Source organism: Balearica regulorum, chromosome 2 (genome assembly GCF_011004875.1).
Source record: "Balearica regulorum gibbericeps isolate bBalReg1 chromosome 2, bBalReg1.pri, whole genome shotgun sequence".
NCBI classification, from domain to species: domain Eukaryota; kingdom Metazoa; phylum Chordata; class Aves; order Gruiformes; family Gruidae; genus Balearica; species Balearica regulorum.
In genome coordinates this window covers 20,547,017-20,565,754 of record NC_046185.1, presented here as the reverse complement: position 1 = coordinate 20,565,754, position 18,738 = coordinate 20,547,017, and the positions used below count along the sequence as shown (strand labels likewise).

At 37.2% G+C, this 18,738-nt stretch overlaps 1 protein-coding gene and 1 long non-coding RNA gene across 2 annotated transcripts in view; one reads left to right on the top strand and one right to left on the bottom strand.

The window, feature by feature from the left end:
• Positions 1 to 1,189: 1,189 nt before the first annotated feature.
• ANGPT1 (angiopoietin 1) overlaps positions 1,190 to 18,738 on the bottom strand; it is a 166,698-nt gene continuing 149,149 nt past the window's right edge. Inside the window, exons 8-9 of the mRNA XM_075743485.1 lie at positions 12,568 to 12,698; positions 1,190 to 1,772 (exon numbers count right to left, since the gene is read on the bottom strand). Of these exons, the coding sequence (XP_075599600.1) occupies positions 1,612 to 1,772; positions 12,568 to 12,698 (292 nt within the window). The 3' untranslated portion in view covers positions 1,190 to 1,611. The remainder of the gene's footprint in view (positions 1,773 to 12,567; positions 12,699 to 18,738) is intronic.
• Positions 13,292 to 18,738, top strand: part of LOC142600314 (uncharacterized) — a 37,698-nt gene continuing 32,251 nt past the window's right edge. Inside the window, exon 1 of the long non-coding RNA XR_012833734.1 lies at positions 13,292 to 13,981. This is a non-coding gene — a long non-coding RNA (uncharacterized LOC142600314). The remainder of the gene's footprint in view (positions 13,982 to 18,738) is intronic.

Here is an 18,738-nt window from a genome sequence, read left to right as displayed (position 1 = left end):
AACAAACAGACAAGCAAAAAACTCACCACATTCAGATTTTGCATGTCATGTTGGTCCCAATTTAATCAATGAGAACGTTACTTTTGATTTCAGTGGGAGCAGGGTAAACTTTTTCCTTTTATATATAGCAAAAGTAGAATGACTGCAAGCTACTTTCCAAAATAGACTTTATTCATCTGACTAAATCGCAAGGGGCTGTAAAAGGGAAGAGTTGTCTCTATAACCTCATGGGCCACCCAGCTACTTTGGTGCTTGTTATTATAGGAACTTTATCTTTTCCAACAGCTGAATTGTGCACCTTGCCCCACACTTCTGCAACATTTTAATATAACAAAATTACTTGTTAGCAGCCTGTAAGCAGTCTTCTAAAGTTCTTTTAATATTTATATCCTTTTGAGGCTTTGCACCCTTTCAGTAGGGTCAGGGCTGCCTGTACAAATTAATGACTGTTACAGGAAATATAAACATGCTATTTACAAGTTCACAATTCTTTATTTTCTATACAGTTCTGATGAGTATTTTTTATAGTTGTAGCCTAAGCACTGTGTAGAACTGGCATGCTTCTGATATTCACAAAAATGTAATAAAAAAGTAAAATAATTAATGATAAATCGCGCACATGCAAGGATACTGTAAAATGAATCCATTGCCTTAAGCTATGCATTTATGTAATTTTTATATACCCTAACAGTTTGCCTTCCTGTGTACTTTTGATGGAAATATTCCATGCAAAATCCCATATTTTCTTTAGGATAATATTTCACATTCTTTAAAACTTCCATTAATTTTTCTACATGACGTTCAGACTACCTTTAATGAAAGAAGGGAAAAACTTCACAACACAGCTACTTTTGTTATCACACTATAAATCCTAGCTCAGGGATTATGCCAATTATCTGATTTACCTCTACAGAGCAACTGAAGAATTTATGCTTATTACTCTTATCATTCTTCATACATTTGACTCAGTTTATTTATGAGAAACATATCCTTAAAGGATTTAATGAAAAATTATATTCACACAAATTATTTGACTCTGGGAATAACATACATCCATCCACCATTCAAATCCAGTTCATTTAAGAAAAACAATATTTGGCGTGGTCACCTTGAGTGCTTTAAGATGAGTTTTAATAAAGGTGTCTCCATAATCCTTTTTCATAGGCATAATGTTGGCATTTCTCCGCTGAATAACATTCTACACAATAGACTATGGCTGATACATTTCAGTTCTTCAAATTCTGATGATGTTGCTGAGTAATCTAGTATGGTTTTGCATCTCTTATTTAAAGAAAAAAAAAGAAAAGAAAAAAGAAAGAAAGGACATCCACTGACAAGCACCAGATCTGAGCTGAATAACCAGATCCAGCTGGTCTTCTCTGGAAAATCATTGCAGTCACCTTCTTCTAAACCAAGCCTCCTCCAGTCATCAAAATGTGGGGTGACTTTTGGAGACTTTTTGTAGGTTATGGAGTGATAATGAAGAGACTTTGCATCATTCCTACATGTTGCTTTCAAAAAGCCCTTCACCTTTTACCTTCAGATTGTGATAGCGGTGCTGCTAGGGGCAGTGTCATCCTGGTTTGCTCTGGGATCCACCGTTGAATGCTTTTAAAAGTCCAAGGGCCGAATCATCATGGTGGTAGAGCGCAAGGAGTAGCTGGGGCCTTTGAAGTAATGCCACTTGATGCCATTGAGCTTCCCATGGTTTTGACCAGCTGTGTAGAACATCCCATTGAGATTGGAGGGGCCACAGGCATCAAACCACCACCCTGAAACCATTAAGACAAACAATTAGACTGCAAGTGCACTAAGCATTTTTATTTCGTTTTATAGGTTTCGCTGATTAGCAAATTCTGATATTTCCAGGCTCATAAATACTCCTCGTGTAGTGGTGGTGGGGTATTTTCATATTTTCCTTTTTTGTTTTCTTTTGCCATTCTGTAGCCAGTGGTGCTGGAGAGTGCACCATTGTATTTACAGAGTTGGAAAAGATTTTAAGTCCTAACTCATTCTGTTTTTACATGCAGTATGTGAAGCGAGAACAAGAACAACAAAGACAAATAAACTGCTTTGCATGTTTAGACAGTATTACAGTTCACTCATCTCATGTAAACCTGAGAAAAATACTATAATTTATAAGTATTTTGCATAATTTCACTTGTTTGGTTATTTTGAGTATAAGCATTTTTTAATTTTAATTTCCAATCCTTTTCTGTTGCTTTAACTCTGTTCAGTTGCTCAGACAGTTTGCTTTTGCTCTCAGGTTAGAAGTTCTTAGCAAACATTGGTTATGAGTATGGTAGTGATGCCCTGTTACAGTAATTAAAATACTATAATAATGGATAATCTGTATTCAGAATGGCGTACAGGTAGACAGTTGGACTCTTTCTTTACGACTTATGATACATTTATAAACAAGACTCAGCAAATTAATGGAAGGACTAAGGGAAGAAGATGATTATAACACTGTAGGACGCTGACAGTTAGTCAAAATACCTATGTGCATGGATAGATGATCACCTGAGTGTGCATGCATTTAGGTGACAGTATGGCCAACTTCAATCAAGGTGTATTCATTGCATGTACAGTTTGGGCCAGAAGAATGACATTCAATCCTTAATATTATTTTGAATGTGAAAACCTATATTAAATCTGGAGCCTCCTAATCTTGATCTTGAAATGTGCCAAATGCTTTTGGGTCAGCAGTGTCAGGAGGGTCCTAACTCAGATCCACTTGAGATTTGTTCACTTCTCTGCAAAGCCTCTAAGCAAGTTCCTACCTGGCACCTAGAAAACTGACACATGTCCATTCTTTTTTTTTTTTTTTTTTTTAAATAAAAAGGCATTCGTAGGCACTTTATTTACATGTCTACAGGTAGCAGAAAATTACTGGTTACCTGACTATCATTGACTACAAAAAAGATATTAAAAATGTTACTGATTGATATAAAAGTTGGGCTTAGAAAGTTGCTACCTGCCTTTTCTCTCTCTCTACCCTGCCTGCTCTTTCCTAGCAAGATGCGGCTTCCTATTCATTAGCCTTCTGAACTCTGTATGCAATTGCATATCTTTTATTCTACTGGAAAGACATGGCAAGAAATTTCTTGCCCAGTTGCTTGTACTTTTAGTTCACTGCTCCATCAGCTGCATTGTAAGGCTGTTCTGAAATGTGAGGTGATGTAGATTTAGAAAAAAAAAAACAACACCAAAAACAAACAACACAACTTTGCTTTCTGAGGGCAAATCAGCAATCTGGTTTACAGAATGGCCCTGTGAACAGTTGTGTTGGCATAACTGAAAGAGTAGTAAACTGAGAAGTCAGGATAAAAAAGAAGTGAAACAGCTCAGGAACTTTTCAACCTGAGTTTTCTGCCAAAGAAAATGCATGTAGAGCCATACCTCCACCTTTGTGGGTGCTCTGTTAACACAATGCTGAAAATAAACCAGAAATACTTGTGAATCTGACTAACAGTAACAGAGGTTTTGCTACCATTTGTATGACTGCATGCAGAAAATTCAAACTTGCTAGGAAGTTTGCATAATTTGCAAACTACGCAAAAAAATTCATCTCACCTTCAGATTTCTGCAGTGAAGATATGCATATACATCTTTAGCCAATGGAGAAAAATGGAGTCAGTGGTGAAAAAGTGTTAATCTTCAGATCTATCTTAAATTGTTGCTTTAAGATGAAATTAATCAGTCAACTGTTTCGTCTACATCCCCAATATCTTTTGTTAAAGTGAATTTTAGATTGCCATGGGAATTAGAGTTTTAAGGAAAACTCCAAATAACATGAAACTTGGCAACACTGAGATTACCAAACACAAACTGACAAAGATAAACTAGGTGACATGCTGACTCCACTGAAAGTAGTGGGAGTTTTGCTGTATATCTTGATGGGAATAGAATTTTCTCTCCAACATCTTACAGGGTATCTATGTAATATAACAGAAAGATGTTTAGTTCAGACTGAGGAAGTCAGAATGAATCCCCAGACTACAAAGAGCTAATATTCCCAATGTCAAAAATATACTAACCTCAATGTTGGGTTGGTTGTTTGGGGTTTTTTTCACAGTAAGACCCATAGGCTTTGTGAATCTTTAGGACAGGTCTTATGCATCTTTCCATGCAATATGGTTGTACTGAACATTTGCCTTCATGTATGAAGGCAAATAAGATCATAAAGATGAGTTGGTGGCTTTTGCTTTTGGTGGTTAAATGTCACTTTATTTTTAAAAAGTTATTTCAGCCTGCATATCACAGCACTGTAATCTTCCTGGGAGCCCCTGCAAACCTTTTTCAAGCACCACTGTTAGTGGCAAACTGATTGTCTAGCAAGTGGCTACTGAATTCTGCAGGTGTCAACTGTGGACTCAAACGCAGAATTTTAAATTTTCAGTGTGTTTCCCATTCTGATTTCTGGAATGGAATTAAAGTGTGAGAAGCTCCTTTTAGGCAATGTGCACTGTCCTAGTGAATCCTCCAATTTCATCATATTCAGTGGTTAGCCTTTCATCCACATGTAATGAATACATTGTAGAAAGGTATTTTAAACTACTACTGCTATGATATTGAGCGTGATTAGCGTTCAGATCCAGTGCTTACCCTGTCCTTTGTATTCAGATCCATGTAATTTATGTTTCTAGTCTTGTAAAGTAATTTCTTAGATTTTGGATAATACTTAGTGGGCTTTTTTCAGAAGTAACACTTCATAATGAAATCTTGAGGGAAGAATTTATGCCAGATAAATTCTGGCAAACTTCTATTTTGATACAGTTGACCTCCCTTTGATTACAATGTTATACCTAAGGGGGCAATAACCCAAGAAAGAGAAAGCCGCACAGCTGATATTTTACTGTAACTAGAGTATAATCTTGTAGAAAAAAAAAGTTAAACAGAGAAAATCTAATCCTTATTTTTCAAAACTGGAACATAGATGCAGCTGGGTTCTGTTTATGGTGTTGGGATGAAGACATGGCACACTGTACTAGTTACACTCTAATCTTAAAGAAACAGCAATAGACTCATACATGGCCTTTTCGGGGAAAAGGTTTTCAGCAATGCCCTACAAAATAAATGTTAGAAATGGAATGAGTCGAAAAAACACAAAATTTTTATAAATGTTTTGTGAGGACCTGCTCTCATCATAGATTTCTTCTAAATAAATACTTCTTTCAAAATGTGTTTTAATGAACATCTTTTTTTTTTCTTCTATAGTGTGCTTGTTAGTGAGACTGTAAGAATTAGATGTAAAGATGTTTTCTAATATTACATTACAATGTTGCATTTACTTTCTCTTTTTCTTTTTTTAAGTGTGTGTGTGGGTTTCCTCCATACGGTTATTTCTCTCCATCATCCCTTGCAGTCCTCTAAAAGCTCTGCACCCCCCTTAGGGCCTCAGATTATTACAAGACTTCCTACTGCATGTCTCAACACCAAAATCTATGTCTTTCAATGGATGCAAAGGAAATATTTTTTCAGACCCCTTGTATATTGGGGGAAATAGGAATGGAAGCAGTGACTTTCTTGGTATTTATGAGGAAGTGGGGGAATGTAAGCCAGAGGTTTCTGAAAGAGATACCTGCAGCACTGCCATTTCAGAAAACAGCAAATAAAGCAGCTCCGGAGCCATGAGACAGTCTGAACCAAGGAAAGACTCCTAGTAGCTAGATGTTGGCTTATTCCCTGGAATTTACGGGATTTTGCTCCCATGAAGAATCTTGTTTACTTTTAACTACAAGGTAATGGTTTTCCCAAATAAGTAACAAGTCTTCTCGGAATAGCAGTAAAATTTTAATCTCAGAGATAACTTTGGCAATGATTTCCATGGGATATTTGAATCATGCATGAGAATCATGAAGGGTGGGCATTATGAAAAATAATAATAGAAGCAAGAATTTAAAGTGTCTAATGAAGAGGTAAAGCGGAGGCTTTCATGAGAAGGTTAAGAGGAAACACAGGTAGTTTCTTCAAGTTGTGATCACGAAGTCACTAATTGCTTAACTGAACTGAAGATAGTTCAGTCTTTTGAGGTTAGCCCACCTCTAATAATTTGTATAATACAAGCAGCACTACCATCTTTGTTTGCAATAAAAATCCTTAGGTCATAAAGTATATTCTCCAAACAAAAAATAATTTAGATAATAATTGATAAGTTGTTTGAAATTTCAGCTATACAAACAAACATGAGTCCCCATTGTAGACAGCTGCTCTTCTGGAGCAGTTAAAGCATGCTCACGCTTTGTGGACTCTTATGCTTTGGTCTTTAATTAGTGTTGTTATTACCACTGGGAAGATGTTACATTTCATGTCAGCTCTTTTTATTAAATAAATGTATTTTGAATGCTTCAGTCTACTTCAGCCACCTATCACCAGATAGTTCAGCTCCACAGATGTGCTTGTACTATATTGTTGGCTGAATACAAACATATATTGAGATAATTTCCACAAATTCTTGCAAAAAACTATCTAAGAAAGGAGAATTGCTCAAACAAGTAATTATATTACAAGAAAAGGAAAAAAAAGGCCATCTTTTATAATGGTTTTCTGAAGTCACAAGTATAATTTTTATATAATAGAATCTTTTTTTGTCAAAAGCAACATAAAAAAGGTTTTTGTATGCCAAAGCAAACAGCCTTCCTTTTTTTGCTTCTTGTATAAATTGTAATTAAGCATGTATTTATGTAAAATTCTTTGTTGGTAACCTAGTGCTCATCAATTCATGAGTGCACTGTAAATCTAGCATGCATTTGGAACTTGCTAATGATCACTCAGGTTTGATGAGAGGTTCTTAGTTGTCTTTTACATACTAAAATAATAGGTGTCTAAACTCTACACATGTGATGGCAGACCCTTTCTTCACACATCTGTTTCTGCTCTCCCTCCTGAGTACACTGAATGCCTCCAAATGCAGTAAGATCAATACAATCCATTCAATAAGATCCAAAGTATGTCTGAATGGTACAATTGTATGGGTTTATGGGATAAATGGATCCTATGAAAAGCCAATATTTATTTCTAGCCCTCTGGGTTTCTCCATAAAATTTAGTGCATTTGGCAACAAAGCCAATATGAACAATTTCTAATGCAAAAATATTTAAATAGTCTTCATTGTTCAAAAGACATAACAATTGATTTTATGAAAGATTTCAATGTTTCTGACATTCTGTACATTAAAGAAGTTAGGCGGTAATACTTAGGCTTTGTTTGACTTTGTATTGGTAACTTCTCAGCTAGAAGACTGGATGCAGTTTTGGATGACACCTCAAGCTATATGTGGATCCACTGGACAGAGTCCAAAAGAGTGAATTTAAGAGGAAAAATTTAGGGTTGTTTAGTCCAAAATTTAAAAGACAGATTGCCAACAATCACAAATTCATAAAAAAGCTGCTGAAATAAGCATATTTTCAAAGGAATGCAAAGGAATGGGCTGTTCTTTCCAGTGATGGAGGACAGGACAAGATGGAACACACTTAAATTATCATAGAATTAGTTTAGTCCACAAATAAAGATTTTTTATATTAAGTGTAGCCAAACTCAGTAACTGATTATATTATGAGAACAAATCTCTATCACTATAAATCTTGAAGATGAACAGAAAGGCAGAAATAAATAGATAGAGAAGAGTATGTCTTAGAAAGGGGCTAAATGACCTCTGGAAGTCATTTCCAGGCCTATGTTCTTTTATTCGTTAGAGTATTGGATTGACCAGATTATCACTTCGCAATTGGTACTTGAGATTCTGAAGATTAAATCAGAATTTAGTTGTCAGAATGTAAGATGAAAAGGCATTAGCTTTTCATATCAACTGAGTAACATGTTCCTTTATATAAGGACATTTTTATGAGGTAAAAATAACATGAAACTGGCAGACTGGTGACCATGTTCTGATTTTCTATACATATCAACAGAATAATTTTTAAGTTGGTCACTTCTTGGTGTTCTTCTAATACTTTATTACTACTGTCCATACTTAACCCTGATAAACATAGCAACACAGTAATGATTTTGTTAAAAGTGCTGAGTAGTGATATGTCTAATGAAATATTTCTAATATTTTTAGCATAAATCAAATAACATTCCAATCACTTGTTATCTGCATAGAGGTTATATTATTCTATCAAAGTTTTAGGCAGTATAAATTATACTTCTGTGTTTTATAAGCAACTTCTTGATGAAAGCAACTATACACACAAAACCTGAAAATTGATGCTTTCCTATTGTCATGGGTTAACCCAGCAGGCAATTAAAACAACCACACAGCCGTTCACTCACTCCCCTGACAGTGAGACGAGAGAAAGAATCGAAAGGAAAAAAAAAGAAAAAAAAAGGTAAAACTTATGGGTTGAGAGAAAGTTTAATAGGAAAGAAAAGGAAGACAACAACAACAACAACAACAATAATAATAACAGAATATACAAAACAAGTTATGCACAGCACAACTGCTCACCACCCAAAGCCAACACTCAGCTACTTCTCGAGCCAAACCAACTCCTGGACTACCCCCCAGTTATATAACCAGCATGACATCATATGGTTTGGAATATGCCTTTGGCCAGTTTGGGTCAGCTGTCCTGGCTGTGTCCCCTCCCAGCTTCTTGCGTGCCCCCTGCCTTCTCATTGGCAGGGCAGCATGAGAAGCTGAAAAGTCCTTGACTGCTTGGCAACAACTAAAATGTTAGTGGTTCTCAATATTATTCTCATCCTAAATCCAAACCACAGCACTGTACCAGCTACTAGAAAGAAAATTAACTCTATCATCTCAGCTGAAACCAGGACACCTATGTAATTACATGTATATCCAGGGGTTCAAGTTGGATACTTTTAAGTGTGCTGAGATTGCTACTTTTGAAATTTTTGTTTCAAAGAAAATATAAGAGAAACTGTGGCTTTTTCTGATTGGATAATGTACAGGGAGATTTCTATATTCAGCCAAGAACTTCCCTCCAAGACATGACAAGAATCCTCTATAGCATTCTTGCCAGAGATTCATAAAATTCACCAACTGGAGAAAAAAGCAGTGAAAGAACAAGCGATGAGTGCACCACTGTTTGGGATTGTCATTGAGTAGTCTCTCACTTAATAGATGAGAAATCCATTGAGGACTACTAGATACATGGGAACTGACTCTGACTCAGGGACCCCCTGAGATGCTAAAGATACTGGAAAAATACTCAGGGGAAGTATAATTTCTTTGCATTGTGGTTAATGCCGTACTGAGGCATCTGCTGCTGATTGCTGTCAGAGACAGGAGACTGCGGCTGGATGGACGTCTGCTTCCAGTAAAATAAAACAAGTTATTTCAATAATTCTATGCTGTTTCAATACTAGCAAGACATCTAGAAAGTCTCCCCGTCACTTTGTCAAAGTTTTTCAGAGATCAGAATTTTAGCAATGTTCTCACTTATCACCTGAAGCAAGGTAAATGCCTGTGTGAACATCTCACACTGCAGCCAAAGAAAGACAAAGCAAATCACCTTAAGAGTCTTTCACAATGGGCCAAGTTACCATGAGTCATTTTCCAGTGACTGAAAACAATTGCACAAACAATTCCTGGGGCTCAGCTGACAGGTGGTATCCTGGCAGGATGCTCTAACTTGGCCTTCTGCCCACAAATCTGATCCAGAGACATAAGTGTTCTTCTATTGGAAGAATTTGAAGTGCCTTGGACATCTACGCAGTGCTTCATTCTGGTGACAGTTTGTTACATCCAAAATGCTATTTCTTGCAAAAAGCTGTGTATGTAGCTCACTGGGGTACTCTTCAGTATAATGCTTAAAATGATATGGAGATATAGCCTTTTGTTCAGTTTACTAGCCTGAGATACTGTACCAGTTCTTAACAGGTATTTTCATGATATAAATTTTTTTTACCGTTTTGAGAAACGTTAAGTTTACATGAAGAAATTATTTGAACAAATATGCTTTGTCTCCCTTTAAAGTAAACCAAGCATGCTTAGTTTAAATTTTCCAAGGCACAAAAAAGCAGCTAAAACATTTAACTACCATGTAAAGTTCACAGAAGCTAAGAATCCAACTCATGTATGTGCTTTTGAAGCCATTCCCTAAAATGAACACTAAGGTAGAGGCAAGTAGCATAGCCTAGCTCTTGAAAGGACAAGCAACACACACACACAAAACTCTGTTGGTGCTACTGTATTATTCTCCTAGTATTTAATTCCTTATTAAGGAGAAGAGGGAGGAGAGAAAGGAGGAGAGAGAATAATAGTTTTGATATAGACCAAATAAAACTGACAACTAGTAAGATCACAGGGACAAATGTGTGTTTTCCTTACTTTTTTATTTTCAGCCTTGACTATAACCATATCACAGTCTTGAGCTTCAGCTTATCTCAGCCTTTATTCCTGACATAAATATATTCAGTTCACCTCATAGAGATAACAGGCTCACCCAAACTGTCAAGATAGCTAGAAACCTGCCTGTAGATTTTATATCATTCATCATTACAGAGCTCTCTGTGATGTTGCCAAAACTAACAGAGAGTCTGATATCTTTTGGAAAAAAGAGAAGTTTTCCAAAACCTGTTATCATTGCTACTTTTCTTAATTAGTCTTTGTCTGTGGTACAAAACTGAAATCTACCCACTAAGCAAATGTTTTGGTATGTAATTCAATTTCTGATATTTCTCAAGGAATAAGAGAGTCATTTCAAGGAGCAAATAGCAGAGTGTTTGAGGAGAACTCTAGTAATTAAATTCTTTCTTTTCTTGAAGAACTACAAATTACTCAGTGCTGTCCAGCCTATCTTCAAAAGACTAGTATTCAGGGTCTAGTCCGAAAGACTAGACTCATCTGTCTCCAAAGGCTAGCTGCACCTCCTTTTACTCTGCAGTGATTTGTTCTATTTGTGGTTTCCTCAGCCTTTGGTAATTCTCTCCCTTCCTCCTCATTCCTTTAATTTGCTACCAGTATATTCCAATATGTGGGTTTCCTGTTGATTTATAGGACTGCTGCAGCAAAATATACGTGAACCTTGTGGAATGGTTGTTCAACAGCAGGCTGACCTTAGCAGGGCACTGACCTGCCATAGAAGTCAGGGCAGAAAAATAAACAAAACCTTCAGCTCCCAGAATTAGCTGTCTGGGAGCAGAGGTATTTCCAGGCAGCTCGGATACATGAATGAGTCTGCACTTCAGCGCAGACACAACTCATATTTTGGAGCTTCTCACTGGACTCTGGCCTGCCCTGGAAGTAAGACACTTTAATTTAGCATGGTCTCTAAAGGGAAAGGTTAACAGTTTTACTTAAAACAAACTATTGACGACTTATCCATTATCTGTCTCCAGAACTACCTGCTTAGCTTCTTTTTTTATATAAATGGAAAGGTAGAGTCTCATCACCTGTTTACTGGAAGAAGTTTCCCAATGCTGCCTTTTAATAAGATATCACTAGAGGAAGTCAGGAAAATTTGAAAAATCGGTTCCTTAAAGACTTTCTCATCTGGGTCACTTCCAATCAGCAAAAGAGAATTGGGAACTATGTTGCACAATTGATATAAATTCCCAGTGATGGGAACCCATCTTCTGTTAGTAGATGATAGCTTTAGAGGCTCATATATGCCTGAGTGTAGCCTGAGCTGGATTCATTCAGAGTGCCAGTAACCACAAATAATATCAGTTTAACAGTCTGATCCAAAATACTGAATAATTTATACACTACAGGATTTTTTCCAGGAAAGTTAGAAATCACTGAGGGAGAGTCTCCGAAGATCAGATGTGAAGATAAGGGCCTTTCTTGGTCATACAGTCAATGAACCAAAGAATCCCAATTTAAGCTTTCTGCTTTAATGTGGTGTCCTATAGATAAAAATGAGTTTGCCCATATAAGGACTAGGAATAAGCATCATTTGCCAGAGAAAGTTCTCACTCTTGTGCAGAGCTTTAGGTGTCTGTATAGATAGATAATCTCAGATCCAGAACAGCTAAATGCCACAATCTGAACAGGGCGTTGCAGATCTAGTCTTTCACAGGTCAGTTAATTACCCATTACATAAAGTATGTCTATATGTATATATGTATTATGCTCATATAAGACAGAAAGCTGAATCATTATAATTATTTCAATAACAGAATCACACCCCTAAGTGAAATAGATAACATATTGCAAATCCAGATTCTTAATGTTTTTAAACTTTACCTTCTAGTATATAATTCCCTGCTTTTTCTTTCTTATTTTTCTGGCTGATTTTCCCACTTCTCACAAAGTTCTTTCTCCCTTCTTCATCTCTTAGCTGCTTCTCTCTTACTTTGCCTTTCTTACCTCAACAATAACACTAACTTACGCTTTCCCCCTTGACATTGTTGCAACAGCTTCAGTGCAGAAGTATACTGACTGCATCTCTGAATAATCCCTTCCCTGCTGATAGGAATCTTGAGGTATTGGCACTACCACAATATATATATACAGAACAGAGTATGAGTAATAATAATAAAAGGAGTTTTCACACCGCAGTCACACATTCATGAAGGCAACTTCATCCATGGTTGCTTTAGGAAAATAGAGTAGATTCCTATCAATGTACCACATATTTTCAGAGTTGTACTCACCTCCAGTCAACATGAGAGCACATTTACACATGCAGTTGTCATTGTCAGCATCTTTTGTACTGAATTCAGCACCATGTAAGATCAGGCTACTCTGTTTTCCAGCTGTTCCACTGTGACCTTTTAAATAAAGCCTGAAACAGCAAGAGAAAACAATCAGTGTCACCAAAAAAGAAAAAGATCCACATCTCTTTCCACATCACATTTGCCTTGTATGAATTTCACTCAGAAAATTCAGAAATGTCTTGTGTTTTGCCTCAATCTCTTTGTTGTTTCAGGTGTAAAATGGGGACAATCGGGGTTTTTCAATGTATCTGTAGTAGCATGTTGTCCCTGCCCCAGAGCAGAAATGAGCACAAGGAATCTGCACCGGAAAATGCAAGAAAGTAGAGGGAGTCAGAGACAGAAAAGACAATGAGGAGAGGTGCCCAGATATCTGGAATACATTGACAGAATAATTGAATATTTGAGTAGCTGATCTCTTTACTGTGGCACAGAAACAGCACTCCCAGTCAACAGCAGCCATGTTATTAATCCCTGGGCTCTAAAGAGGATTTCAGCAGTTTCAGAATTTTTAATTCCACCACTTACAGCTCAAGCCAGCAACCTAGTTCTGCCAAAGCTGTCTCTGAGTGATGAATGGAGAATAACTTAGAGTTCAAGCCACAAAAGTCTTCATGATTTGCAATGCTAAATATCCCTTTTCTTAAGGAGCCTTGTCAACTCGTTGAAACCACAACCATGAGCTAGCAGCCTGAGCCCAAATCCAGCAAGTAACAGAGTGTTTGTGGTGCTCAGTGCTATAATGCCCAAAGCCAAGCATGCCAGCTGCAGGGATGCTGAATGGAGCATCTCTGTCCCTGCAGGAAACACTGGGGACCTGGGCACATCTGACCTGAGTTCACAATTGCAGTGACATGCACAAGAAAGTGCTGAACAGAGAAGAGAAGAGAAGAGAAGAGAAGAGAAGAGAAGAGAAGAGAAGAGAAGAGAAGAGAAGAGAAGAGAGGAGGATTGCATGCAATGGTTTCCCTTGTCTCTGCTTAAGCATCTCTGTGAGACAGACATCACTGGCAGATGGATGCTCACAGCAAAAACTACTTCCTGTACATAGCTACCTACATCCAACATCTGACCAGTACATTCTTGGATTTTTCATAAAACATTGCTGGAAGAGGAAGGTGTCCTTTGCAATATCTTCATATGCAGGAAGAAGGAGACAGATCCTCAGTGTCCACTGGAGAACTACGAAGCCATAATCCCAGGAGCAAGCCCTAGCCACTGAAGCAAGAGACAGAGGAAGGGGCATCCCTCACCTGTCTCACTGAAGCTCTACAGGCAGGAATACATAAGCCACAGAGCCAGCCAAGAATATGATGTGGTATCTAGTGGGATAGACTTCTCCACTGAAGAGAAGGTGAGAAACATGAATTCTGTTTCTTCTAGGGTTATTGAAGAGGGGCAATTACATCTTTTAAATATCGAATGTAAAATGCATAAGGAGTCATGGGAGCAGAAGGTGGACTTAAGTGTGTAAAGCAGGACAGATACCTCTCTCTGGGGTTTACAGCTAGGAGTGCTATCCTAGAAAATGCCTTCCCACCTTCTCCTACAAACACGGTGAATAAGGAAAGCAGTTATGAGTCACTGATTGTTGTCATTGCCTCTTAGATTGTTGTTCTATCTTTATGAAATGACTTTGGATGAATAAAAAGGTAAATGCCTTTACCAGAGTGTCATCCCTCCATTTGTTTGATGGAAGATAGATACTATACTGCAAAGTGGTCACAGTGGTAAGAGCAGGAGTGGAGAACATCCCTAAACCACTCTAGCCTACACACTAGTAGTTAAGCCATTGGCATTTTTCTCAGATGAGGAGGAGAATCTGTCCCCCAGATTGAGATTTAAATAAAACTCAGTTCTCCCACAGAATTTTGAGTTTAGAGCTCTGCTTATAAGAGGGAGGAGAAGGGGCACATAGGCACCATATGGCAGCTTTCTTTAATCAAGTGCATGGCTGCTGGGTTTTTTGTTTTTTGTTTTGTGGGTTGGTTTTTTTTTTTGTCATGCATGCATCTGTGGGTGGATATTAGATCCAAACAAAGCCAATCTGATTAAACTTTTCATGGAAACTTCATGAAAACTTCTTCTGGATATCCCAGTGAGGTTACTGAGCCCTCTCAAGATGTGAAGGCACAGAATCAGGACTTGGGGCTCTATAGAGTGTGAAATTCATACTTTCAGACTAACTTCACCTAATTTTCAGCAAGATTCTTCCTATGTGTCCTTTCTCCATCTTTAAAAATGGAGACAATAGATGCTAATCATGAACATGCTAAAATAAAAATTTATTAAGAATAGAGAACTGTCAGGACTATCCTTCCAAAGTAGTTACACTGCCTACTGTCATTTGATTTTAATCTTGCATGCCATCTGATCTGAGCCTGATGTTTAATCTACCTGTGGGCTTAATCCTTACAGTAAATTTTATGTATAGGTAAGTATACACACATACACATATAAAAATTCTTGGATTAAATATAAATACCATGGATAGTCAAATACCCTTGGATAGCACAAAAATGGATAAGGCAAAGCGTGAGCCTCCATAAAAGATCATGAAGATTCTTAGAAATTTAACAAGGAACAACCTAGGAACAGGAATCCAGGAAGGTCATTGCATTATGCAATTATGTCCAATCACAGTGGCAATTAGCCCATAATTGCCATGTTACTCTATCAAAAGATGCTTGTTTTAGACAAGATTACACCAAGATCTGTCTTTGCTCATGTTCATTTCTTTGTTCCATACAAACGAAAGGCTGGAATTGATCCCATCTTCATTCATTGGACTTTTGCCTTGCTTTGCAAGCTGTGCCTAATTTTTTGCAGAACAAAATAAACTTCCCTGAGGTTCTGTTGATAGAAAAATTACTTTGTCACATGATATCTACAATCAGATTTTAAATGGCCATACATACTCACTATATCAGCAACACCGAAGCTCACAGAAGTCTCATAAAGTCAGTATAAAAAGTGAATGCCATTTATTTAAATTAGAAAGACAAAGCTAGCGAGATCTTTTTATTAACAATCAACACTATAAAACCCACTTAGTCCAATAAAAAAATTCATATAGTGTAAGAAAACAATAAAGCAATGAATAATACTTGGTGTGCAATGTTTTCCCCAAAGGGGTAGGGCATTAGGATTATTTACAAGCTCATACTCTTGCCCTGATATTTTATAAACATTCCACTCAGCACAGATTTAGATCTTGCCAGTTATGTTTGACTTTCCCTCAACACCATTTGTCTAGTAGGTCTCCAGTGACTTTAAAAGGATAAAACTTAGCTTAGCTCTAAGCTCAAGTAGGCTTACCATACAGCAGCAGTGTACAGATGAACCATAGGGTGAAACAGTAATTCTCTTGTTTTGGGCCTTTCTCCCTGAATTGGCACTGCCCAACAGTTAGGAAAAAATGATACTGCAAAGTTGGCACTACTTTAGGCCAAAATCAGATCTCAATCAAAAACCAAAATCAGTCCTGAAGCATCAGTTCTTCTCCTTCTGAGTTTCAGCTCAAGCCATACCGGTCTGAACCAGCCTGGCTTGAGATAGCAAGTCTGCATAGCTCGAGGGCAACTGATGAGCCTGCTAGCTCCCAGTCAGCAGTAGATATCTTACCACTTAGACTTTGTTGATTTTTTAGTATTCTCAGATTCAGACTGATAAGATTGAACCTTTAAAATAAACTCTGAATAACTACCAGGACATAATCTTTCTCCTTTAGAAAAGATGGCAATTCAGGGTAGAGTTCCGCTTGGTTGTTCTTGAAGGAGACAAAGTAAAGGAAGTTAAAAATAAAAAGTAACTAATTCCAGTCAAAAGACAAGGAGCAGTTTCAGGACTACATCTCCAGTCTTCCCACTTGCTCAGAGCAGGGAAATTCTGAAGATCAAGGAAAGTAGTGCAAACACTGCTCAGATTTACCAATTAGGCGGGAAAAGCAAATTCATGCTCAAATAAGCAAGAACAAGTCTACTTTATCTGTATACAGTGGTATTAAAATAGCAACAAAGAAGCATTAGCAAGAAAAACATGAGTAAGTAGGAGTAAGAGACATACTGCATGTGTATATTAAGTTTTGAGGACTCCTGATGACATTTTTATGAAATTCTAAAATCACTATGAGGTACATAGCAGATGATAGCATTCATTTAGAGACTAGCAGCTTTCCTAGTTGATGTACTTAAGAAGAAACAGCACATTTAAAAAAAAAAAATGCAACTGTTACCTCTTATCTAGCATGAGCGTTAGAAATTCCCGCTGAATTTTTTCCATGTGATACTACAGCAAAGGCAGCTTGGGATCTATACACACAGATGGTGAGGAAGAACTCTCTTAAGCATGTTTTGCTTTTCACCATTCCTACTGTGTGACGTAACTTGACTATCTGTAGTCCCTTGAAACCGAAGCAAGGTATATTGTGTGGAAAGAATAGTTCTAAAAATATTACATAAACGACTGCAGGGCAACCTGAAAAGCCATTTCAAATATTCACCGGAAATTTCTCCTTTTGAAGTGATTAGATCACCTGGAATTCTCCTTTCAAACATATAGAGCTTAGCTGTGCTCACATCATGTTTGACGATTTTAACAGATGAACCTGGGGTAATTCCAAATAAATTACAAAAACATCTGTACACTTCTGCAACATGCAGTTATGAAGACTACCACATACAGAATAGGATATTAAAAAAATGTAAGAAATAAATGCAATCATAAATCCATGCGAAAAGTTGTGTGGTAAATATTAAAAGTGTAGAAAATGTTTTCTGCTTCAGTGCTGGCATATTGAGCTCCTGACCTTAGAATTTCTATTTATTTATTTTTAATAGAACTAGTGAGAGGTCTGTAGGACTCCCAGAATGTAATGTTAGCCTCTTGTTTCTCTATTTTTTTCCCTGGTAGAGTCATTAGAAATCACTCAGTCCTTCACTTAAAGTAATCCCTCAATGAAATACCTAAGAAGTCATGTCCAGCTTTGTTGGCGAGCAATGCATACTTCGTCTGTAAATAAACAAAAAATATACTATCTTACTGCAAAAATGAACAGCCATCATGAAGAGATGTAGAGTACCATCTCAACTACCTCAGTGTGCATGGTCTTAAGTATTTTAATGAGCTAAGATAAGATTGAATTTCATCATTGCCACAGCACTGAAAATTTGAACACAAATCTCCAAGACTGGAATTCATAAACATGAGTAATGGCCTAAGATTCTTAACCATTAAATAGAGAAAAACAGGAGTCTTGAAGTAGGATTTAAAAGATTCAGCATGATGAATGGAGAGAGACACATCAAAGCTTGCCTTTGGGAAGTACTGTAGAGGGATGCCTCCAAATTCCCACCTCCCTTTTGTCTGTCTCTGGAGGCTAAAATGTCTCTGTCTGCCGCCTGCTCATTCCACATGGCTGGCAGGAAGGAATCCCAAATTTTGATCATTCCTCAAGGGAGGGGTTAATATTGATAGAAAGTATCATTGAATAAAATGGATGCATGGGGATCAGAATCCTATACCCAGAATTTCCTATTCTGAGCCTTTTGCTCACTGGATTTCCTTTTTTCCCTAACTTCAATAGGAGCAGAGGGCACCTACACCTCAGCCCTTCTTCTAACCCGCTGGTCACCACTTACACTTGCTGTGTGGGAATATATCTACATAGATAAATGTGGACAAATATAAGCTCACACTGACTGTCTTCCATGTTAGGCATGTGAAAGGCATCTTTGTTTTTAAAACCCATATGACTGCTACTATTTTGTCCTCTAGTTTTGAAAAGTCTGAGGCTGAGGAAGGATTTAACTTGCATCTTCCATCTGGTTCACACTTGCATCTAAATTTTAGATAGTTTCAGTTTGTGAAATGAAACCCATTCCTAAATATGCTGAATTTCGTAGAGTTTTATGAATTGCTGTGTTAGTCAACTAAATTCCATTTATAATAATATTTAGGTGATTAAGTCCCTTTGTGAACCAAAGCCCACTGGTTTGCAACCATTTAGGAGGACCCTGTAAGAGATTATCCTCAGGTTACTCTTTTAATTCTAGACATTAATTGTAATAATACTAAGTAAAAATGATCCCCCCTAAAAAACAAACAAACAAA